The following is a 26,525-nucleotide window of genomic DNA, read 5'->3' as shown; positions in this document are numbered from 1 at the left end:
GCCAGGAGCAAGGGGCCGGGAGCAAGGGGCCAGGAGCAAGGGGCCAGGAGCAAGGGGCCAGGAGCAAGGGACCAGGAGCAAGGGGCAGGAGCAAGGGGCCGGAAGCAAGGGGCCAGGAGCAAGGGGCCGGGAGCAAGGGGCCGGGAGCAAGGGGCGGGAGCAAGGGGCCAGGAGCAAGGGGCCAGGAGCAAGGGGTGGGAGCAAGGGGCCGGGAGCAAGGGGCGGGAGCAAGGGGCCAGGAGCAAGGGGCCAGGAGCAAGGGGTGGGAGCAAGGGGTGGGAGCAAGGGGCCAGGAGCAATTGGCCAGGAGCAAGGGGGCGGGAGCAAGGGGCGGGAGCAAGGGGCTGGGAGCAAGGGGCCGGAAGCAAGGGGCCGAGAGCAAGGGGCCGGGAGCATGGGGCCGGGAGCACGGGGCTGGTATAACGGGCTTATTTGGTATTCTGGTAGCGGGTGGTTAAATGATATACGTCTTCGGAGGCTTCTTACTTTATTGATAACTAGTGTTGGGTTACACAGGCTTGTGTGCTTGTGCCCATGGCCCGGGCAGGGCCATGCCCACGAGAGAGAGCTGGGAGGCCTTGTATGTTGTTGCTAGGCCGCTGTGAGAGTGAGATGGAGGCATGTCTGGGCATACTGAAGTGGCAAGGCCTCTAGGTGGCAGCACCAGCATGACGCGAAATATGAACTAAGCTGGCAGACAGCATGGGCTGTCTGTGCAGACAGTACAGGCTGTCTACACTGGGAACAAGGGCCAGGAGCAAGGGGCTGGGAGCAAGGGCCAGAAGCAAGGGGCTGGGAGCAAGGGGCTGGGAGCAAGAAGCCAGGAGTAAGAGGCCGGGAGCAAGGGGCCGGGAGCAAGGGGCCGGGAGCAAGGGGCCGGAAGCAAGGGGCTGGGAGCAAGGGGCCGGGAGCAAGGGGCCGGGAACACGGGGCTGAGCAAGGGGCCAGGAGCAAGGGGCCAGGAGTAAGGGGCTAGTAACCCCTTTCCCTGTATAAATTACCAAATGTAAAAAGAAAAGTTTTCATTTTAAGTTTTAGGTCACCATGCCTCAGTGGGATATAGCCAGTCTGTTAACCCTTTCAGGGTCGAGAGGCCCTATCCTAAACTTGTTCTCAGGGTGGAAAATTTTTCGGAAAAAAAAAAATATTTTTTTCTTATAAAATGATAGAGAATCTTTTCCCGATCATAATGACACCAAAATTATGAAATTTTATGAAAAACTTATGGAATTATGCTCTTGCGATGTTAGCGGTCTCGCCGATGTTTACACATCGGCAATTCCGTCCACTTCGAGCCCTATTTTTGGCCAATTCCTTTGTACTAGTCAACAAAAATCATATTTATGTCGCTAGAACTCCATTCTTTCTATCGAATGAGTACAAGAAACCACCCATTTACCAATTTCAACTATCCAATACAGTGGTCAGAATTTAGCAATTTTGCCAATTTCACACAAATTTCAAAAGATGCCAATTTCCAAATAGGGTCCAGAATAAACAAGAAAGACATTCCTGGCACTAAAATAACAAGTTCTCTGTTCATTAGTCACGTCCCCAGGCCTCTCTTATATTTCTTTTGCTCTCCACTTTGAATTTTTATTCTTACAAAAATAGAAGATTTACTGTTATGCAGACTACTGCATTAGTATAGAAATGGTATAAATAATATCAGCGCACTTGTGAATGAATATTAGACTCACCAGTTGACGTGTATTGGACGCTTGGCATGATTTGTTTACTTTTGAACTTTGGTAAAAATCAAACATTTCTGCTAATTTGAGCTCAATTTCAAGGTACTTTTCATTGCAAAACCAGTCACAATCATCTCAATTTCTGTAATATGTCTTCCATTCTATAAAATGAGACCAAGAAAACTAGAATACAACCATAAATACCATACTAAAATACAGTGCAAAATCGCTGTTTTAATCCAAAAACACGTTCAAATTTTTTTTCTCATTACGCATTGGGTGCTGCAGGATTTTTTTTATACTGAGCACACTGACCACATAGACCCATTCTTTCATATGTAGGCCTACCAGCCTTCTCTCGCTAGATTTGAAAGAGCTAGAATTTAGGCGTACTAGTACGTCAATAACCCTGGTGCGTAAGCCGTACTAGTACGTCAAAAACCCTGAAAGGGTTAAAAAAGAAAAATTCTAAGCTAAAAACATTTAACCCTTTGAGGGTCGGTCACGTACAAGTACGTCATTGCAGCCAGGGTCGGTAACGTACTTGTACGCCTAAATTCTAGCGCCTTCAAATCTGGTGGAAGAAAGCTGGCAGGCCTACATATGAAAGAATGGGTCTGTGTGGTCAGTGTGCGGAGTATAAAAAAAATCTTGAAGCAAGCTGTGCATAATGAAAAAAAACTCTGACTGTATTTTGGGTTTAAAACAGGGAATTTCTAGGGTATTTTTGTATGGTATTTATGGTTGTATTCTAGTTTCCTTGGTCTCATTTGATAGAATGGAAGATATATTACAGAAATAGAGATGATTTTGACTGGTTTCACGATGATAAGTACCTTGAAATTGAGCTAAAAGTAGCGAAAAAGATCGATTTTTGCCGATGTTCAAGAGTAAACAAATCAAGCCACGCGTTTAATACACGCCAACTGGTGAGTCTAATATTCTTTCACAAGTGTGCTGATATCATTTATACCATTTTTACAATGATGCAATAGTATACATAACAGAAAACCTTCTAATTTGTGAGAATAAAAATTCAAAATGGAAAGCAAAAGCAATGTAAGAGGGGCATAGAGATGTGATTAATGAACAGATAAAATGTTATTTTAGTGCTATGAATGTCTGTCTTGTTTATTCTGTACTCTATTTCGAAATTGGTATCTTTTGAAATTTGTGTGAAATTGCCTAAATAGCCAATTTCTGACCACTTTATTGGGTAGTTGAAATTGATAAATGGGCGGATTCTTGTACTCAAATGATATAGAACAAATAGAGTTCTAGGGAAATAGCTACGATTTTAGTCAACTGCAACGTTAGAATTGGCCAAAAATATGGCTCAAAGTGGGCGAAATCGCCCACTTCGAGACCGCTAACTTTGCGAGAGCATAATTCGGTAAGTTTTCATTCAAATTTCATACTTTGGTGTCATTATGATTGGAAAAAAATTCTCTATCATTTCATAAGAAAAAATAATTTTTTTTTTTCAAAAATTTTTCAACCCTGAGAACAAGTTTGGGAGAGGATCTCTCGACCCTCAAAGGGTTAACCTGAAATATCGAAGTAGCGAACCACAAAAATACATATTCATGCAACATAAGATTATCACTGATGTTAATACAATGATGTTTATATTCACACAACGTAAGTTTAACATTAACTCTTTCAGAACCCTGAAATCAATATTCCTCTTAGTGTCCACTTAAAAAAGAAAATTGGTCATGGTTTACAGATCCCAATAATTGAATCAGACCTATTCAAAACCAATAAAATAGACTGGGGTTGTAGGGAGGCCACAAGGTATATCAAAACACTAGTGTGTGGTAACTCAGTACAGTAGCAGTGGTGTATGGTGGTTATTGTCACAAGGTATGCACTGTGCTGAACCTACTACTCTGGCAAAAGTATTATTCAGAACATCAGTACAGTAGGACCCTCGTATCTGTGGGTCCTGTATCTGTGGTTTCAGTTATCCATGGTTTACCATGGCTCAAATATAACCCTTAATTTTGCTTAAAAATTACCTAAAAGTGCAAAAGTAGTGAAGGTGGAAGTACTTCCAAGCCTAAGAGAAGCCATGAAGTGCTTCCCATCAGTGAAAAGTGATAATCCTCCATTTATTGTGCATAATTTATCAATTAACTTTATAACAGGTATGTATAGGACTTATACATAGGGTTCACTACTATCCATGGTTTCAGTAACTACGACAGGTCCTTGGAACAGATTCCCTGCAGATAAGGTGGTCTTACTGTATAGCCAAATACTTTAGAACAAATTTCAAGGAGCAAAAATTGGTTTCCCTCCGGGCATTTTAGTTGTCTCTTACAACATGCATGGTATATGGAGGAAGAATTCTGTTCCACTTCCTCATGGAGATCAGAGGAAATAAACAAGAACAAGAACTAGAAAGAAAATAGCAGAAAACCCAGAGGGGTGTGTATACAGGTCCGCCATCACAAATCCGGCAATCAGTTATTCGGGGTCTTCAGTTATTCGGCACTAATTTTGGCTAGCATAATTTCAAATTTCCAGGGTCGCCACACCAACCTGCTGGTACTGTTTTGTGGTGCTACTTGCTGCATAAGTCATTCTAATTTCTTTTTCTCCATTTATTGTTTTAACCTGCTTACTTTTAGCCCTAGCCATGGTTCCAATGAATAAAAGAAATACTTCTCATTATGTAAAGCACCTACACAGTACATTATCCATTAAAGATAAGGTGGCTTTGAAGCCACTGTCGGTTGCCATGAGCTCAGTCTCAAGAAGCAGGAGAATATGCTTTATTATTATGCTAATATCAACACTACAGCTTATTTGCCTATCACAATTGATCTAATATGACATAAGAAACAATATAAATAACATAAAACATGTTAAATACTCCAGAATAAATAATATTTGGCATAATACCGAGCAGTTCGATGGAGGTATGAAGAGGATATGGTACACAAATACCATTCTCCTATCCCTGTCTTGGGGATTATATTAGAGAAAAAGGAGTATAGCACAGGGCTGTCATATACAGGTCTTCCTCAACATTCACACATTCGTAAATTACCAACTGCCAAATTCCCAGCCTCCAAATTCCCAGCCGCCAAATCATATTTAAGTTTCCCACTACCTGCGAGTCCCTACTACCCTCCTTCCGACCCCCCTAACTGGCAGCCAGCCCTCCCACCAGTGTGGTGAGTGTTTTGTTTGTTCATTATTTGCTATTAAAATACAGTATAAATAATGTAAACCCATTCATGATTGCATATTGGAATGACTATTCGGACAGGTATTGGACGGTGACATCATGTGTTGACTCTTTAACACAGCAAAGAATCAAACATTTCTGCTACTGCTAATAATAACAATAGTAGTAGTAGTAGTAATAATAATAATAATAATTATAATAATAAATATGATAGAATTGAAGAAAGAAATTGTACAAAAATACAAAGGAGTGGTTGACACATCGTTAGTGTGGCTTTGTTTATGCTGGAGTGAGCATTAGTCTCCGTGCTCTTCCTAACATTTCACAATAATTCACTGTGTTTGGTGCTTGTAGATTGAGTGCGACTGGAGTGGTAGAGGCAGTGGTTGGGGAAGCGGTTGAGGCATTGGGTGAGGCAGTGGTTGAGGCAGCAGTTGAGGCAGTGGGTGAGGCAGTGGTTGAGGCAGCGGTTGAGGCAGTGGGTGAGTCAGTGGGTGAGGCAGTGGTCGAGGCAGTGGTATTTAATAACATACATGTTATTATTAATAATAATAATAATAATAATAATAATACATGTTATTAGTAATATGTATTATTATTATTTATAACATGTTATTAAATACCACTGCCTCAACTGCTGCCTCTACCATTGCCTCAACTGCTGCCTCTACCAGTGCCTCAACCGCTGCCTCACCCACTACCTCAACCACTGCCTCACCCACTGCCACAACCACTGCCTCAACCACTGCCTCAACCATTGTTTCACCAACTGCTTCACCCACTGCCTCATGCACTGCCTCTACCATTGCCTCAACCACTGCCTCACCCACTGCCTTAACCACTGCCTCAACCACTGCCTCTACCATTGCCTCAACTGCTGACTCACGCACTGCCTCTACCATTGCCTCAACCACTGCCTCAACTGCTGCCTCAACCGCTGCCTCACCCAATGCCTCAACCGCTTCCCCAACCACTGCCTCTACCACTCCAGTCGCACTCAATCTACAAGCACCAAACACAATGAATTATTGTGAAATTTTAGAAGAGCATGGAGACTAATGCTCACTCCAGCATAAACAAAGCCACACTGACGATGTGCCAACCACTCCTTCGTATTTTTGTACAATTTCCTTATTCAATTCTATCGTATTTATTATTATTATAATTTATTATTAGTAGTAGTAGTATTATTACTAAACTATTGTTATTATTAGCAGTAGCAGAAATGTTTGATTCTTTGCTGTGTTCAAGAGTCAACAGATGATGTCACCATCCAATACCTGTCCGAATAGTCATTCCAATATGCAGTCATAAATGGGTTTACATTATTTATACTGTAGTTTAAAAGCAAATAATGAACAAACAAAACACTCACCACACTGGTAGGAGGGCTGGCTGGCAGTTGGGGGGTTCGGAGGGAGGGTAGTAGGGACTCGCAGTGGTCGAGGAAATGGAGGCAGTGGTGGAGGCAGTGGTATTTAATAACATACATGTTATTAAACCATAACATGTATGTATTTAGTACAATTTACGATGTTTTCATGTATTTTATGATTGTTCATGGTTCAACAAGTTAAGGAAGAAGTATTGTATTATATTTCCCTACAATATATTGGGGCACCAAACATTCGCGATTTTTCAACATTCGCAAGGCTCTTGATCCCCTAACCCTTGTGAATGTTGAGGGAGACCTGTACACTTGTACTGAACCATAAACCTGAAACAAAAAAGTTATTTTCTCTATATAGATTATCACACACATATGTGTAGAGAACCTAGGATAATCCAAAAAAAAGTCAATGTGGCTTATTTCTAGTACCTGGCTTGGGTTAGCCATATGTACAGGTCTCCCTCAACATTCACGAGGGTTATGGGAACAAGAGCCTCGCGAATGTTGAAAAATCGCGAATGTGTGGTGCCCCAATATATTGTAGGGAAATATAATACAATACTGCTTCCTTAACTTGTTGAACCATGAACAATCATAAAATACATGAAAACGTTGTAAATTGTACTAAATATATACATGTTATGCTTTAATAACGTGTAAGTTATTAAATACCACAGACTCCACCACTGCCTCCACCACTGCCTCAACGACTGCCAGTCCCTACTACCCTCCCTCTGACCCCCGCAACTGGCAGCCAGCCCTCCCACCACTCAGTGTGGTAAGTGTTTTGTTTGTTCATTATTTGCTATTAAACTACAGTATAAATAATGTAAACCCATTCATGACTGCATATTGGAATGGCTATTTGGACAGGTATTGGACGGTGACATCTTGAGCACAGCAAAGAATCAAACATTTCTGCTACTGCTAATAATAACAATAGTAATAATAATAATAATAATAATAATAATAATAATAATAATAATAAATACGACATAATTGAAGAAGGAAATTGTACAAAAAAACGAGGGAGTGGTTGACACATCGTCAGTGTGGCTTTGTTTATGCTGGAGTGAGCATTAGTCTCCGTGCTCTTCCAAACATTTCACAATAATTCAGCGGTTGAGGCAGTGGTATTTAATAACATATAGGTAGTAGGTTCGTAGACAGCAACCACCCAGGGAAGTACTACCATCCTGCCAGATGACTGTGAAGCGGAAACCTGTAACTGTTTTGCATGATGGTAGGATTGCTGGTCTCTTTTCCTGCCTCATAAACACGCTAGATAGCAGGGATATCTTGCTACTCCTACTTACACTTTGGTCACACTTCACAGACACGTACATGCATATATATATACATACATCTAGGTTTTTCTCCATTTTCTAAATAGCTCTTGTTCTTCTTTATTTCTTCTATTGTCCATGGGGAAGTGGAAAAGAATCTTTCCTCCGTAAGCAATGCGTGTCGTATGAGGCGACTAAAATGCCGGGAGCAATGGGCTAGTAACCCCTTCTCCTGTAGACATTTACCAAAAAAGAGAAGAAAAACTTTATTAAACTGGGATGCTTGAATGTGCGTGGATGTAGTGCGGATGACAAGAAACAGATGATTGCTGATGTTATGAATGAAAAGAAGTTGGATGTCCTGGCCCTAAGCAAAACAAAGCTGAAGGGGGTAGGGGAATTTCGGTGGGGGAAATAAATGGGATTAAATCTGGAGTATCTTAAGAGAGTTAGAGCAAAGGAAGGGGTAGCAGTAATGTTGAAGGATCAGTTATGGAAGGAGAAAAGAGAATATGAATGTGTAAATTCAAGAATTATGTGGATTAAAGTAAAGGTTGGATGTGAAAAGTGGGTCATAATAAGTATGTATGCACCTGGAGAAGACAGGAATGTAGAGGAGAGAGAGAGATTTTGGGAGATGTTAAGTGAATGTATAGGAGCCTTTGAACCAAGTGAGAGAGTAATTGTGGTAGGGGACCTGAATGCTAAAGTAGGAGAAACTTTTAGAGAGGGTGTGGTAGGTAAGTTTGGGGTGCCAGGTGTAAATGATAATGGGAGCCCTTTGATTGAACTTTGTATAGAAAGGGGTTTAGTTATAGGTAATACATATTTTAAGAAAAAGAGGATAAATAAGTATACAAGATATGATGTAGGGTGAAATGACAGTAGTTTGTTGGATTATGTATTGGTAGATAAAAGACTGTTGAGTAGACTTCAGGATGTACATGTTTATAGAGGGCCCACAGATATATCAGATCACTTTTTAGTTGTAGCTACACTGAGGGTAAAAGGTAGATGGGATACAAGGAGAATAGAAGCATCAGGGAAGAGAGAGGTGAATGTTTATAAACTAAAAGAGGAAGTAGTTAGGGTAAGATATAAACAGCTATTGGAGGATAGATGGGCTAATGAGAGCATAGGCAATGGGGTCGAAGAGGTATGGGGTAGGTTTAAAAATATAGTGTTGGAGTGTTCAACAGAAGTTTGTGGTTACAGGAAAGTGGGTGCGGGAGGGAAGAGGAGCGATTGGTGGAATGATGATGTAAAGAGAGTAGTAAGGGAGAAAAAGTTAGCATATGAGAAGTTTTTACAAAGTAGAAGTGATGCAAGGAGGGAAGAGTATATGGAGAAAAAGTGAGAGGTTAAGAGAGTGGGGAAGCAATGTAAAAAGAGAGCAAATGAGAGAGTGGGTGAGATGTTATCAACAAATTTTGTTGAAAATAAGAAAAAGTTTTGGAGTGAGATTAACAAGTTAAGGAAGCCTAGAGAACAAATGGATTTGTCAGTTAAAAATAGGAGAGGAGAGTTATTAAATGGAGAGTTAGAGGTATTGGGAAGATGGAGGGAATATTTTGAGGAATTGTTAAATGTTGATGAAGATAGGGAAGCTGTGATCTCGTGTATAGGGCAAGGAGGAATAACATCTTGCAGGAGTGAGGAAGAGCCAGTTGTGAGTGTGGGGGAAGTTCATGAGGCAGTAGGTAAAATAAAAGGGGGTAAGGCAGCCGGGATTGATGGGATAAAGATAGAAATGTTAAAAGCAGGTGGGGATATAATTTTGGAGTGGTTGGTGCAATTTAATAAATGTATGGATGAGGGTAAGGTACCTAGGGATTGGCAGAGAACATGCATAGTTCCTTTGTATAAAGGCAAAGGGGACAAAAGAGAGTGCAAAAATTATAGGGGGATAAGTTTGTTGAGTATACCTGGTAAAGTGAATGGTAGTTATTATTGAAAGAATTAAGAGTAAGACGGAGAATAGGATAGCAGATGAACAAGGAGGCTTTAGGAAAGGTAGGGGGTGTGTGGACCAGGTGTTTACAGTGAAACACATAAGTGAACAGTATTTAGATAAGGCTAAAGAGGTCTTTGTGGCATTTATGGATTTGGAAAAGGCGTATGACAGGGTGGATAGGGGGGCAATGTGGCAGATGTTGCAGTTTATGGTGTAGGAGGTAGGTTACTGAAAGCAGTGAAGAGTTTTTACGAGGATAGTGAGGCTCAAGTTAGAGTATGTAGGAAAGAGGGAAATTATTTCCCAGTAAAAGTAGGCCTTAGACAAGGATGTGTGATGTCACCGTCAGGGCCAGATTAAGAAGTCTCCGGGCCCTAGGCTATTCAGTTTGGCGGGGCCCCTTTGAGTTACGGGTAAGCGAAGCGACCCCTTCCAGCTTGGGGGGGGGGGGTTGGTGTGAGCCTGTTTAAGGTATAATTAAATACATTCTGGCTATTTAGATTAAATTTAATAGGGAAATTACATCAAGACAACCAAAACCATTTACCAACAGCCATTATAACTATCTTGTTAAATCATGCATTTTAAAGAGAATAAACTCAAGACAGCATAGTATTACTAGATTAGGCTATTAAAGTAGTGACATCATGTACCTATTATATTCAGCATAACCACTACAGCACTATTATTCCCTTTATAAATCACTGACCATTATTGTTATCATTGCATCATGCATAAGACTATCAAATCATATAAACTCAAGAAAGTAAAGAATTGTTTATATTCACAGGCACTTCTTAAATAAACTTTTTTCTGGATTTCATATTGGTAAAATCATCAATTATATTCTGAAATTCAATATTTCTTGTTAGATCAGACTCAATGGTCAACAAGGCTAGGTTACACAATTTGTCTTGGATCATTGTTGAACGGAGCTGGTTTTTCACTCTTTTCAAAACAGAAAATGAACATTCTCCTTCACAGTTAGTAGCTGGAAGTGTTAGGTAAAGGCGATACACTATGTCAACATTAGGAAAGGTTTCTGAGATACCTGCATTTCTTAAATGTTTCAAAGCAGCTGAGGGCGCACATTTTTCAGGTGGAGCTTTAATCTGATTCATATACCCAGAAAAATTAACTATTTCTTCAACAAATGTGTCCTGAACATCTGCTGAAAGGTGTTGTAGCAACTTTAATGCAGCTTCTCTCAATTCTGCATCTGGCATAGTAGTAATTTTGAACAGAAATCCAAACTTGTCATTGAGATTAAGGTAATTTCTTTTCACCAATTCTGTAATCAGTGAATCCAGAATGACGAAGTATGTAGCGGTCTTACATTTCTGCCTTGGTAGCAACACAATTTCATTGTGTTGCTGTTCTGATGTAAACAAAGGCATGTTGAGTGTTGCCATCTATGGTAAGGTTTATTTATTTTTATTTAATTTTATTTCATTATTTATTTTTGTTTTGATTAATTTTTAAAAATCAATTTTACTCTCCAAACACTTGAACTTTTTACGAAGGGACCCCTTTGCACTTGCACCATGTGCGCAGTCTTGGATGAGCCCCTGAACCCCTTGGACCGCGGGGCCCCCAAATGCGCGGGGCCCTAGGCAAATGCCTAGTTTGCCTATGCGGTAATCCGGCCCTGGTCACCGTGGTTGTTTAATATATTTATAGATGGGGTAGTAAGAGAAGTAAATGCGAGGGTCTTGGCAAGAGGCGTGGAGTTAAAAGATAAAGAATCACACATAAAGTGGGAGTTGTCACAGTTGCTCTTTGCTGATGACACTGTGCTCTTGGGAGATTCTGAAGAGAAGTTGCAGAGATTGGTGGATGAATTTGGTAGGGTGTGCAAAAGAAGAAAATTAAAAGTGAATACAGGAAAGAGTAAGGTTATGAGGATAACAAAAAGATTAGGTGATGAAAGATTGGATATCAGATTGGAGGGAGAGAGTATGGAGGAGGTGAATGTATTCAGATATTTGGGAGTGGACGTGTCAAGGGATGGGTCTATGAAAGATGAGGTGAATCATAGAATTGATGAGGGGAAAAGGGTGAGTGGTGCACTTAGGAGTCTGTGGAGACAAAGAACTTTGTCCTTGGAGGCAAAGAGGGGAATGTATGAGAGTATAGTTTTACCAATGCTCTTATATGGGTGTGAAGCATGGGTGATGAATGTTGCAGCGAGGAGAAGGATGGAGGCAGTGGAGATGTCATGTCTGAGGGCAATGTGTGGTGTGAATATAATGCAGAGAATTCGTAGTTTGGAAGTTAGGAGGAGGTGCGGGATTACCAAAACTGTTGTCCAGAGGGCTGAGGAAGGGTTGTTGAGGTGGTTCGGACATGTAGAGAGAATGGAGCGAAACAGAATGACTTCAAGAGTGTATCAGTCTGTAGTGGAAGGAAGGCGGGGTAGGGGTCGGCCTAGGAAAGGTTGGAGGGAGGGAGTAAAGGAGGTTTTGTGTGTGAGGGGCTTGGACTTCCAGCAGGCATGCGTGAGCATGTTTGATAGGAGTGAATGGAGACAAATGGTTTTTAATACTTGACGTGCTGTTGGAATGTTAGCAAAGTAACATTTATGAAGGGGTTCAGGGAAACCGGCAGGCCGGACTTGAGTCCTGGAGATGGGAAGTACAGTGCCTGCACTCTGAAGGAGGGGTGTTAATGTTGCAGTTTAAAAACTGTAGTGTAAAGCACCCTTCTGGCAAGACAGTGATGGAGTGAATGATGGTGAAAGTTTTTCTTTTTCGGGCCACCCTGCCTTAGTGGGAATAGGCCAGTGTGATAATAAAAAAAAAATAATAATATGTTATAAATAATAATACAGGTCTGCCATCACAAATCCGGCAATCGGTTATTCGGTTCCTTCAGTTATTCGGCACTAATTTTGGTTAGCATAATTTCAAATTTCCAGGGTCGCCACACCAACCTGCTGGTACTGTTTGGTGGCGCTACCTGCTGCATAAGTCATTCTAATTTCTTTTTCTCCATTTATTGTTTTAACCTGCTTACTTTTAGCCCTAGCCATGGTTCAATGAATAAAAGAAATGCTTCTCATTATGTAAAGCACCTACACAGTACATTATCCATTAAAGATAAGGTGGCTTTGAAGCCACTGTCAGTTGCCATGAGCTCAGTCTCATGAAGCAGGAGAATATGCTTTATTATTATGCTAATATCAACACTACAGTTTATTTGCCTATCACAATTGATCTAATATGACATAAGAAACAATATAAATAACATAAAACATGTTAAATACTCCAGAATAAATAATATTTAGCATAACACTGAGCAGTTCGACGGAGGTATGAAGAGGATATGGTATACAAATACCATTCTCCTATCCCTGTCTTGGTGGCTTATATTAGAGAAAACGGAGTGTAGCACAGGGCTAACTGTGATATACACTCGTACTGCACCATAAACCTGAAACAAAAAAGTTATTTTCTCTCTATAGATTATCACACACAGCAGCATATGTGTAGAGAACCTAGGATAACCCCAAAAAGGTCAACGTGGTTGATTTTTAGTACCTGGCGTGGGTTAGCCATTTATGATTTTTGGTAAATATTCGATTCACAGCCAGGGTAGAAACATTAGGCGTGTTTCTTTACACCTGTTGTCTATGTTTACCCATCAGTAAATGGGTACCTGGGTGTTAGCCGACTAGTGTGGGTGTTATCCTGGGACACTGACTTAATTTTCTTGAAAAACTCTGCATAACAAGCAGCTTTCTATACAGTAGTATGTCACTGATGTCAGCTAGGCCTGTATACCTTGTACATGTACGTGTAGTAAATAAAGATATTATTATTATTATTATTATTTTCTCAGTTGTTTGTTGGGTTATCTTATTCAAACTTGTGCAATGTATGATGGAAAGATACTTCTTCACGTACACCAAAAATGAAAGAAATCAGACCATAAATAGCGGAGCTCACTTCTCAGCCATCAGCGGCCGCTTAGCGGTATATTTTTGTATGGTTGTTATGGTTATACATGTATTCTAATTTTTTCGGTCTCATTTGATAGAATGAAAGATATATTACAGAAATAGATATGATTTTGATTGCTTTCATGACGAAAAGTACCTTGAAATTGCGCTCACAGTAGCGAAAATGTTCTATTCTTTAGCGAAGCTCAAGAGTAAACAAATGACGTCACCGTCCAATACCTGTCCGCCTGCCTGTCTAAATTCCAGTACGGAGTCAAGAATGGGTTGACATTATTTATACAATTATTACAATAATGCAGCAGTCTGCATAACAGTAAATCTTTTATTTCTTTGTGAATAAAAATTCCAAATGAAAAGCAAGAGTAATATAAGAGGGGCTGTAGCCGTGACTAATGAACAGAGAAAATGTTATTTTAGTGCCAGGAATGTCTGCATTGTTTATTCTGGACCCTATTTTGAAATTGGCATCTGTTGAAATTTGTGTGAAATCAGCCAAATTGCCAATTTCTGACCACTTTATTGGGTAGTTGAAATAAGTGAATGGGCAGTTTCTTGTACTCAGTCGACAGACTAGAAGTAAATAAGTTTATTCAGGTATACACAAATACATTTACATATATTATCATACATAGCAGTGTATGTATAGAGAACCTAGGATAACCCAGAAAAGTCAGACAATGTGACTTACTTCCAGTACCAGGCTTGGGCTTGCCATATATGATTTTTGGTAAATTTTTTTTTCTCGGTTGTTTGTTGGGCTATCTCACTGAAACTTGGGCAATGTATGATGGAAAGATGCTTCTTAACGTACAACAAAAATAAAAAAGACGGACGATAAATAAGGGAGTTCACTTCTCAGCCATTAGCCGCCTCTTTGCAGTATATTTTCATATGGTTTTTATTATTGTACGTATTCTCATTTTTTTGGACTCATTTGATAGAATGGAAGATATATTACAGAAACAGACATGATTTTGATTGCTTTCATGATGAAAAGTACCTTGAAATTGAGCTCAAAGAAGCGTAAATGTTTGATTTTTGTCGATGTTCAATGAACTTTGTGTAAGTCAAGTTGGTTAATTTTATTAAGTGTATTCTAACCCAACCATTCTGTAATCCGGGAAACTCAGTAATCCGGCACACTACAGGTCCCAATGATGCCTGATTTGTGATGGAGAACCTGTATATATGCTTGTACATGTATGTGTAGTGTGACCTAAGTGTAAGTAGAAGTGGCAAGATGTACCTGAAATCTTGCATGTTTACGAGACAGAAAAAAGGACACCAGCAATCCTACCATCATGTAAAAGAATTACAGGCTTTCGTTTTACACTCACTTGGCAGGACGGTAGTACCTCTCTGGGCAGTTGCTGTTTACCAACTTACTACCTAAAGATTATAGAAACGAGTGAGCTTAATATTTATGATGAATGTACCATCTTTGGTGGGTGTGCTGTGCTCACCTAGAACACCCAGAATGTACAGCCATATACAGTAGATGTTGAAACACACCTGTGTGCATATGGGAGCATACACAGGAGCAGAAAACTTGTCCTTGTTCACTTCCAGCCACTTAAGAGCATTGTAAGCATCCAGGTTCCTCCTCCTCAGAAGTTCCAGACGCTGCTTACTGACATCCTGCAAGACAATAAACCCAATAAATCCACTTCCTAAGAACAAAATTTTCAACATATTAGTCTGTACAAGCAGAAGCCCATACAATACACCAAAACAACATCCAGTAGGGCCCTGCTTTACGGTATTTCGCCTTACAGCGTTCCACTAATATGGCAATTTCAAATTATCACCAAATCTAACTAGCAACCTGTCTTTCTAATACGGCATGTACCACCCAGTTTGTTTACATTTTCTGTGAGCATATATCTCAATTATGTCCGGAAACTTTCCAAAACTTCAAGTCTTTTAAAGTTATTGCATATTTTATGTGTGTTCTGATAATGATACCTGTATACATGTACCTAAATATGCTTACATACACTGCTGCCGTGCAGGTACACATTAAAATCACTAGAGTGCCCCTCTAGTCTTAACGCCATAGTAATACAGTGGACCCCCGCCTTACGAACGCATCGCGTTACGTTAAATCCAGCATATGAAGCATTTGAACGCAAAAGTTTTGCCTCGCCTCACGATAAAAAACTCGCCTTACGTGACTCGTCTGGGACGCGTCCCACGTGTGGCCTCAGCGCCACAAGCCAGCCAGTGCGGCCGCATCTACGCATACACTCGGTACATTTCACATTATCCCAGTGTTTTTAGTGCTTGTAACTGCAAAATAAGTCACCATGGACCCCAAAAAAGCTTCTAGTGCCATCCCTGTGGTAAAAAGGGTGAGAATTAGTATGGAATTGAAAAAAGAGATTAAGAAAATGTGTACAAAGTGGGTTGAACTGCAAACCTTTACGGATGAAAATCACACTGACACAGCTACTGCAAGCCGTGTTGGCAACCTGTACAATGACAATGTTATGGCCCATTTTAGGAAAGTCTTAAAGGAACGGGAGGTACAGAGCTATATGGACAGATTTGTTGTGTGACAGAGGCCCAGTGACTCTCAAGCTGGTCCTAGTGGCATTAAAAGAAGAAGGGAAGTAACCCCGGAAAAGGACTTGCTACCTCAAGTCCTAATGGAAGGGGATTCCCCTTCTAAACAATAACTTCCACACTCTCCCCTCCTCCCATCCCATCAATCATCACCAGATCTTCAATAAAGGTAAGTGTCATGTATTCTATTCTGATTAGAGTAGTAATTGTGCATGTCTTCTTCAGTTTGTGTGTATTAAAATTAATATTTCATGTGGTAAAAAATTTTTTTTCATACCTTGGGGTGTCAGGAACGGATTAATTTGATTTCCATTATTTCTTATGGGGAAAATTAATTTGGCTAACGATAATTTCGGCTTACGATGAGCTCTCAGGAACGGATTAATATCGTACGGCGGGGGTCCACTGTATTAATATTACGGAATAATACTCACTCTTGAGCACACTGAATGTCTTATTTTATGTCAATACAGACATTTTCATTAATCCATCTATGATATTTTCTTCAAAATTATATAAGAAACATGTTACATAGCATATAAACATGCTATGTTTATATGCTATGGAGGTGTGGTTGCCGGGTGGAGGAAAAACATTATGTAATACTAATAATAATAACTCTTGGGCACATTAAATGCCTTATTTTATATTAATATTGACATTTTCATTAATCCATTTATTTACTTATTTATGTCTTCGCAAATAGTACATTGAGATCATGTATTTACAATAATGGGTTACAATGCAAAGAGAGCCTCTATTATGCCTAGGCATTATGGGCCGACTTAACATTATTGGCTTACTGACTACTTAACACTAAAGAATTATATCGTAGTTGTACAGTAGATCTATTAATTATAAGTGAATCTAATTTATATAAAACAAAAGATATATTCAAACAGTGGACCCCCGACATACGATATTAATCCGTTTCTGAGAGCTCATCGTATGCCGAAATTATCGTAAGGCAAATTAATTTTCCCCATAAGAAATAATGGAAATCAAATTAATCCGAGCAAGACACCCAAAAGTATGAAAAAAAAGTTTTACCACATGAAATATTAAGTTTAATGCACACAAACTGAAGAAGAGATGCACAGTTAGTACTCTACTAACAATAGAATACATGACACTTACCTTTAATGACGATCTGGTGATGATTGATGGGATGGGAGGAGGGGAGAGTGTCGAAGTTGTTATTGTTTAGAAGGGGAATCCCCTTCCATTAGGAATTGAGGTAGCAAGTCCTTTTCTGGGGTTACTTCCCTTCTTCTTTTAATGCCACTAGGACTTCTGTCGCACAACATATCTGTCAATAGAGCTCTGTACCTCTCGTTCCTTTATGACTTTTCTAAAGTGTTTCACAACATTGTCATTGTAATAGTCACCAGCACAGCTTGCAATAGCTGTGTGAGGGTGATTTTCAGCCATAAAGGTTTTCACCTTTGTCCACATTGTACACATTTCTTTAATCTTTGAAGTAGGCAACTTCTTCAATTTCTCTATCCCCTCCTCCGAAGTAGTTTCCTCAGGTCTGGCCTCTTGCTGCTGAAGATGATCTAGCAGCTCGTCAGTGGTTAGTTCTTCATTGTCCTCCTCCACCAACTCTTCCAAATCCTCCCCACTAACCTCCAACCCCAAGGACTTCCCCAACGCCACAATGGATTCCTCAACTGGCATACGATTCCCAGGGTTAGCCTCAAATCCTTCAAAATCCCTTTTGTCTACACATTCTGTACACAGTTTCTTCCAAGAAGAGTTCAAAGTCCTCTTAGTCACTCCCTCCCAAGCCTTACCTATAAGGTTTACACAATTGAGGATATGAAAGTGATCCTTCCAAAACTCTTTTAGAGTCAATCGAGTGTCTGTGGTCACTTCAAAGCACTTTTGAAACATAGCTGTTGTGTAGAGTTTCTTGAAGTTGGAAATGACCTGCTGGTCCATGGGCTGCAGGAGAGGCAAAAACTTGATGTTAATGAAGCTCATGTCCCCAGAAAGTCGCCCTGCCAAGTCTGTAAGATGACCAGGGGCATGTACCAGGAGGCACTCAAGGTCTAATTTCTTTTCAATTAGGTAATTTTTCACATTGGGGGCAAATGCATGGTGTAACCAGTCATAGAAAAAGTCCCTAGTTACCCATGCCTTACTATTTGCCCTCCACAGCACATACAAATTAGCCTAGACAACATTGTTTTGCCTGAATGCTCTGGGAGTTTCAGAGTGATACACCAATAAAGGCTTCACTTTGCAATCACCACTAGCATTGGCACACATCAGAAGAGTATGCCTGTCTTTCATAGGCTTATGTCATGGGAGTGCCTTTTCCTCCTCAGTAATGTAGGTCCTGCTTGGCAATTTCTTCCGAAACAGGTCTGTTTTGTCGCAATTAAACACTTGTTCAGGTTTAAATTCTTCACTGTCTATGTAATCCTTGAATTCCTTCACATATTTTTCAGCTGCTTTTTGGTCCGAACTGGCAGCCTCACCATGCCTAATCACACTATGTATGCCACTACGATTCTTAAATCTTTCAAACCAACCTTTGCTGGCCTTAAATTCACTCACATTACCACTAGTTGCAGGCATTTTTTCAATTAAATCCTCATGCAACTTCCTAGCCTTTTCACATATGATTGCTTGAGAGATGTTATCTCCTGCTATCTGTTTTTCATTCATCCACACCAATAACAGTCTCTCAACATCTTCCAGCACTTGCGATCTCTGTTTCGAAAACAGACATGCACCTTTTGCAAGAACAGCTTCCTTGATTCCCGTTTTCTTGGCCACTATAGTAGTGATAGTTGACTGGGGTTTGGTATACAACCTGGCCAGCTCCGACACACGCACTCCACTTTCGTACTTTGCAATTATATCTCTTTCTTCATTTCCATAGTAATAAGCAGCCTTTTTCCCGCAGGGTTGGCACTAGAAGCTTTCTTGGGGCCCATGGTGACTTATTTTGCAGAAACAAGCACCAAAAACACTGTGATAATATGGAATGTACCGAATGTATGCTTAGATGCGAGCACACCTGCTGGCTTGTAAACACTGGCACGCACGGGGCAGTTCAGGCCACACGTGGACGCGTCCCGGACGAATTGGGTGTGGTGGGTTTTTTAACGTGTGGCGAGGCAAAACTTTTGCGTTAAAATGCATCATATGGCGCATTTAACGTATGCCGATGCCATAGTATGCCGGGGGTCCACTGTATTCAAATTTGCTTTTTGTGAAATTATTCAAATTATGATATGGGAATACGTACTGAGTATGGGAATACTGAGTATTGAGCATTTAGTCTAGAGTGATTAAGCGGCTTTTGAGAAGAGTCTTAAATTGATTTTCAGACTGGGTTGCTTTTGTAACTTCAGGTAATGAATTCCATATTTTGGAGCCCTTTATGTGCATAGTTTTTACACAGTGTGACATGGACACGGGGTATGTCAAAAAGAGATCTGTGTCTTGTGTTATGGTCATGTGTCCTGTTAACCCTTTGAGGGTTTTCGTCGTACTAGTAGGTTTTACGCGTAGGGGTTTTTGACGTACTAGTACTCATAAATTCTAGCGGCCTCAAATCTAGTGGGAGAAAGCTGGTAGGCCTTCATATGAAAGAATGGGTCTATGTGGTCAGTGTGCACAGTCTAAAAAAAATCCTGCAGCACACAGTGCATAATGAGAAAAAAAAAACTTTGACCATTTTTTTTAATAAATCAGCGACTTTGCAGTGTATTTTCGTATGGTATTTATTGTTGTATTCTAGTTTTCTTGGTCTCATTTTATAGAATGGAAGACATATTACAGAAATTGAGATGATTTTGACTGGTTTTACAATGAAAGGTGCCTTGAAATTGAGCTCAAAGTAGCAGAAATGTTCGATTTTTACCAAACTTCAAAAGTAAACAAATCGTGCCAAGCGTGCAATACACATCAACTGGTGAGTCTAATATTCTTTTACAAGTGCACCAATAATATTTATACCATTTTTTACACTAATGCAGTAGTCTGCATAACAGTAAATCTTATATTTTTTGTGAGAATAAAAATTCAAAGTGGAAAGCAAACGAATATAAGAGGGGCCTTGAGACGTGACTAATGACTAGAGGAAATGTCATTTTAGTGCCAGGAATGTCTTTCTTGTTTATTTTGGACCCTATTCGGAAATTGGCATCTTTTGAAATTTGTGTGAAATTGGCAAAATTGCTAAATTCTGACCACTGTACTGGATAGTTGAATTTCTAAATGGGTGGTTTCTTGCACCCATTCGATAGAAAAAATGGAGTTCTAGCGAAATATGCATGTTTTTTGTCGACTAGTACAGTGAAATTGGCCGAAAATGGGGCTCAAAGTGGGCAAAATCGCCGATGCGTAAACATCGCCGAGACCGCTAACTTTGCGAGAGCATAATTCCGTAAGTTTTCTATCAAATTTCAAACTTTTGGTGTCTTTATGATCGGGAAAAGATTCTCTATCTTTTCATAACAGAAAATAATTTTTTTTTTTTTTAAATTTGGCCGACCCTGAGAACGAGTTTTGGAGAGGGCCTGTCGACCCTCAAAGGGTTAAGGTTGGTGAGGAGAAGTTTGAGTGGAGGGTTTATATTTGCGTGTGTTGTTCTATGTATGTAGCAGGCACATGAATAAGTATGGATGTTCTTAATGGTGAGCAGATTCATACTTTTGAAAATTGGTGGAGTATGCTGGCGGGAGTGGGAATTTGTTATCATTCTGACTGCTGCCTTTTGCTGGGTTATTAGAGGTCTTAGGTGATTTAATGTTGTTGATCCCCATGCATAAATTCGATATGTGAGATAAGGGTATATGAGTGAATGGTAGAGTGCCAGGAGAGCTGATTGTGGAATGTAGTACTGTACCTTTGATAGTATGCCTACAGTCTTAGATTTTCTTGGTGATTTGTTGTATATGTGTCTGGAATTAAAGGCTACTGTCAAGGTAGATACCTAGGAATTTTCCCTCTGCAAGTCTTGTGACTGGTGATCCATTTAGCGTTAAGTGGAACATTTGCAGCTTTCTTTCCAAACTGAATAAAATAGGTTTTATCAGTATTCTGGGTAAGTTTATTAGTCATCATCCAGGCAGAAATTTTCTGCAAATCGGCATTGACAGTGTTGGCAAGTATGACTGGGTTTGGGTGGGAGCAGACGTATGTAGTGTCATGTGCAAATAATATGGGTTTGAGTAGCTGTGATGCATTAGGTAGATCATTGATGTAGATGAGAAAGAGGAGTGGTCCAAGGACACTTCCCTGTGGGACTCCTACTGTGATTGGTTGAGTGGAGGAGTTGGCACCATTTGTGTAAACATATTGACTTCTGCTACTAATTTATGACTTTAGGTAGTTGAGGGAGTGGCCTCTCATACCATAGTGCGTTAATTTAGAGTACAGCAGCTCATGGTCAACTGTATCAAAAGCTTTAAGTAAATCAATGAAAATTCCCAACAGGACTTCTTTCTTTTTGAGTGCGGTATATATTAGTTCTACCATGTGTATGATAAAAGAGAAAAAAGTAGCTAATGAGAGGATTTTACAAAGCAGAAATGTTACAAGAAGAGTAGAATATTTTTTTTTTTTTCAACAAGTCGCCCGTCTCCCACCAAGGCAGGGTGACCCAAAAAAGAAAGAAAATCCCCAAAAAGAAAATACTTTCATCATCATTCAACACTTTCACCACACTCACACATTATCACTGTTTTTGCAGAGGTGCTCAGAATACAACAGTTTAGAAGCATATACATATAAAGATACACAACATATCCCTCCAAACTCCAAATTGGAGAGTAAAAGAAAGGTGAAGAGAGTGGTGAGAGAGTGCAAAACAAGAGCAGATGATAGAGTGGGGGAGGCACTGTCAAGAAATTTTAATGAAAATAAGAAAAAATTTTGGAGTTAGAAAAGGTAAGACAGCCTAGGGAACGAATGGATTTGTTAGTTAAAAATAGAGTAGGGGAGTTAGCAGATGGGGAGATGGAGGTATTGGGTAGCCAGTGAGAATATTTTAAGGAACTTTTACATGTCGGCGAAGAAAGGGAGTCGGTAGTTTCATGCACTGGCCTGGGAGATATACCATCTTTTAGGAGTGAAGAAGAGCAGGATGTGAGTGTGGGGGAGGTGCGTAAGGCATTACGTAGAATGAAAGGGGGGTAGCGCAGCTGGAACTGACGGGATCATGACAGCAATGTTAAAATCAGGAGGGGTATACAGTGTTGGAGCGGTTGGTATTTTTGTTTAATAAATGTATGAAAGAGGGGAAGGTACCTAGGGATTGGTGGAGAGTATGTATAGTCCTTTTACATAAAGGGAAGGGGGACAAAAGAGATTGAAAAAATTATTTTTATTTTTTTTTATTATCACACTGGCCGATTCCCACCAAGGCAGGGTGGCCCGAAAAAGAAAAACTTTCACCATCATTCACTCCATCACTGTCTTGCCAAAAGGGTGCTTTACACTACAGTTGTTAAACTGCAACATTAACACCCCTCCTTCAGAGTGCAGGCACTGTACTTCCCATATCCAGGACTCAAGTCCGGCCTGCCGGTTTCCCTGAGCCCCTTCATAAATGTTACTTTGCTCACACTCCAACAGCACGTCAAGTATTAAAAACCATTTGTCTCCATTCACTCCTATCAAACACGCTCACGCATGCCTGCTGGAAGTCCAAGCCCCTCGCACACAAAACCTCCTTTACCCCCTCCCTCCAACCTTTCCTAGGCCGACCCCTACCCCGCCTTCCTTCCACTACAGACTGATACACTCTTGAAGTTATTCTGTGTCGCTCCATTCTCTCCACATGTCCGAACCACCTCAACAACCCTTCCTCAGCCCTCTGGACAACAGTTTTGGCAATCCCGCACCTCCTCCTAACTTCCAAACTACGAATTCTCTACATTATATTCACACCACACATTGCTCTCAGACATGACATCTCCACTGCCTCCAGCCTTCTCCTCGCTGCAACATTCATCACCCATGCTTCACACCCATATAAGAGCGTTGGTAAAACTATACTCTCATACATTCCCCTCTTTGCCTCCAAGGACACAGTTCTTTGTCTCCACAGACTCCTAAGTGCACCACTCACCCTTTTCCCCTCATCAATTCTATGATTCACCTCAACTTTCATAGACCCATCCGCTGACACATCCACTCCCAAATATCTGAATACATTCACCTCCTCCATACTCTCTCCCTCCAATCTGATATCCAATCTTTCATCACCTAATCTTTTTGTTATCCTCATAACCTTACTCTTTCCTGCATTCACTTTTAGTTTTCTTCTTTTGCACACCCTACCAAATTCATCCACCAATCTCTGCAACTTCTCTTCAGAATCTCCCAAGAGCACAGTGTCATCAGCAAAGAGCAACTGTGACAACTCCCACTTTCTGTGTGATTCTTTATCTTTTAACTCCACGCCTCTTGCCAAGACCCTCGCATTTACTTCTCTTACAACCCCATCTACAATATATATTAAACAACCACGGTGACATCACACATCCTTGTCTAAGGCCTACTTTTACTGGGAAATAATTTCCCTCTTTCCTACATATTCTAACTTGAGCCTCACTATCCTCGTAAAAACTCTTCACTGCTTTCAGTAACCTACTTCCTACACCATACACTTGCAACATCTGCCACATTGCCCCCCTATCCACCCTGTCATACGCCTTTTCCAAATCCATAAATGCCACAAAGACCTCTTTAGCCTTATCTAAATACTGTTCACTTATATGTTTCACTGTAAACACCTGGTCCACACACCCCCTACCTTTCCTAAAGCCTCCTTGTTCATCTGCTATCCTATTCTCCGTCTTACTCTTAATTCTTTCAATAATAACTCTACCATACACTTTGCCAGGTATACTCAACAGACTTTATTTATTTTTTTTTTTTTTTTTTTTTTATTATCACACTGGCCGATTCCCACCAAGGCAGGGTGGCCCGAAAAAGAAAAACTTTCACCATCATTCACTCCATCACTGTCTTGCCAGAAGGGTGCTTTACACTACAGTTTTTAAACTGCAACATTAACACCCCTCCTTCAGAGTGCAGGCACTGTACTTCCCATCTCCAGGACTCAAGTCCGGCCTGCCGGTTTCCCTGAATCCCTTCATAAATGTTACTTTGCTCACACTCCAACAGCACGTCAAGTATTAAAAACCATTTGTCTCCATTCACTCCTATCAAACACGCTCATGCATGCCTCCTGGAAGTCCAAGCCCCTCGCACACAAAACCTCCTTTACCCCCTCCCTCCAACCTTTCCTAGGCCGACCCCTACCCCGCCTTCCTTCCACTACAGACTGATACACTCTTGAAGTCATTCTGTTTCGCTCCATTCTCTCTACATGTCCGAACCACCTCAACAACCCTTCCTCAGCCCTCTGGACAACAGTTTTGGTAATCCCGCACCTCCTCCTAACTTCCAAACTACAAATTCTCTGCATTATATTCACACCACACATTGCCCTCAGACATGACATCTCCACTGCCTCCAGCCTTCTCCTCGCTGCAACATTCATCACCCATGCTTCACACCCATATAAGAGCGTTGGTAAAACTATACTCTCATACATTCCCCTCTTTGCCTCCAAGGACAAAGTTCTTTGTCTCCACAGACTCCTAAGTGCACCACTCACTCTTTTTCCCTCATCAATTCTATGATTCACCTCATCTTTCATAGACCCATCCGCTGACACGTCCACTCCCAAATATCTGAATACGTTCACCTCCTCCATACTCTCTCCCTCCAATCTGATATTCAATCTTTCATCACCTAATCTTTTTGTTATCCTCATAACAGACTTATCCCCCTATAATTTTTGCACTCTCTTTTATCCCCTTTGCCTTTATACAAAGGAACTATGTATGCTCTCTGCCAATCCCTAGGTACCTTACCCTCTTCCATACATTTATTAAATAATTGCACCAACCACTCCAAAACTATATCCCCACCTGCTTTTAACATTTCTATCTTTATCCCATCAATCCCAGCTGCCTTACCCCCTTTCATTTTACCTACTGCCTCACGAACTTCCCCCACACTCACAACTGGCTCTTCCTCACTCCTACAAGATGTTGTTCCTCCTTGCCCTATACACGAAATCACAGCTTCCCCATCTTCATCAACATTTAACAATTCCTCAAAATATTCCCTCCATCTTCCCAATACCTCTAACTCTCCATTTAATAACTCTCCTCTCCTGTTTTTAACTGACAAATCCATTTGTTCTCTAGGCTTTCTTAACTTGTTAATCTCACTCCAAAACTTTTTCTTATTTTCAACAAAATTTGTTGATAACATCTCACCCACTCTCTCATTTGCTCTCTTTTTACATTGCTTCACCACTCTCTTAACCTCTCTCTTTTTCTCCATATACTCTTCCCTCCTTGCATCACTTCTACTTTGTAAAAACTTCTCATATGCTAACTTTTTCTCTCTTACTACTCTCTTCACATCATCATTCCACCAATCGCTCCTCTTCCCTCCCGCACCCACTTTCCTGTAACCACAAACTTCTGCTGAACACTCTAACACTACATTTTTAAACCTACCCCATACCTCTTCGACCCCATTGCCTATGCTCTCATTAGCCCATCTATCCTCCAATAGCTGTTTATATCTTACCCTAACTGCCTCCTCTTTTAGTTTATAAACCTTCACCTCTCTCTTCCCTGATGCTTCTATTCTCCTTGTATCCCATCTACCTTTTACTCTCAGTGTAGCTACAACTAGAAAGTGATCTGATATATCTGTGGCCCCTCTATAAACATGTACATCCTGAAGTCTACTCAACAGTCTTTTATCTACCAATACATAATCCAACAAACTACTGTCATTTCGCCCTACATCATATCTTGTATACTTATTTATCCTCTTTTTCTTAAAATATGTATTACCTATAACTAAACCCCTTTCTATACAAAGTTCAAAGGGCTCCCATTATCATTTAAACCTGGCACCCCAAACTTACCTACCACACCCTCTCTAAAAGTTTCTCCTACTTTAGCATTCAGGTCCCCTACCACAATTACTCTCTCACTTGGTTCAAAGGCTCCTATACATTCACTTAACATCTCCCAAAATCTCTCTCTCTCCTCTGCATTCCTCTCTTCTCCAGGTGCATACACGCTTATTATGACCCACTTCTCGCATCCAACCTTTACTTTAATCCACATAATTCTTGAATTTACACATTCATATTCTCTTTTCTCCTTCCATAACTGATCATTCAACATTACTGCTACCCCTTCCTTTGCTCTAACTCTCTCAGATACTCCAGATTTAATCCCATTTATTTCCCCCCACCGAAACTCCCCTACCCCCTTCAGCTTTGTTTCGCTTAGGGCCAGGACATCCAACTTCTTTTCATTCATAACATCAGCAATCATCTGTTTCTTGTCATCCGCACTACATCCACGCACATTTAAGCACCCCAGTTTTATAAAGTTTTTCTTCTCTTTTTTA

General features: G+C 40.5%; 1 protein-coding gene across 1 annotated transcript in view; it reads right to left on the bottom strand.

Annotated features, from left to right (window-relative positions):
- SMC5 (structural maintenance of chromosomes 5) overlaps positions 1 to 26,525 on the bottom strand; it is a 454,493-nt gene that overhangs the window by 354,322 nt on the left and 73,646 nt on the right. The window contains exon 6 of the mRNA XM_070098521.1: positions 14,994 to 15,119. Within this exon, the coding sequence (XP_069954622.1) occupies positions 14,994 to 15,119 (126 nt within the window). The remainder of the gene's footprint in view (positions 1 to 14,993; positions 15,120 to 26,525) is intronic.

This window comes from Cherax quadricarinatus, chromosome 62 (assembly GCF_038502225.1).
Source record: "Cherax quadricarinatus isolate ZL_2023a chromosome 62, ASM3850222v1, whole genome shotgun sequence".
NCBI classification, from domain to species: Eukaryota; Metazoa; Arthropoda; class Malacostraca; order Decapoda; family Parastacidae; genus Cherax; species Cherax quadricarinatus.
Note: the sequence above shows the minus strand (reverse complement) of the source record. Positions and strands in the feature narration are given on the sequence as shown.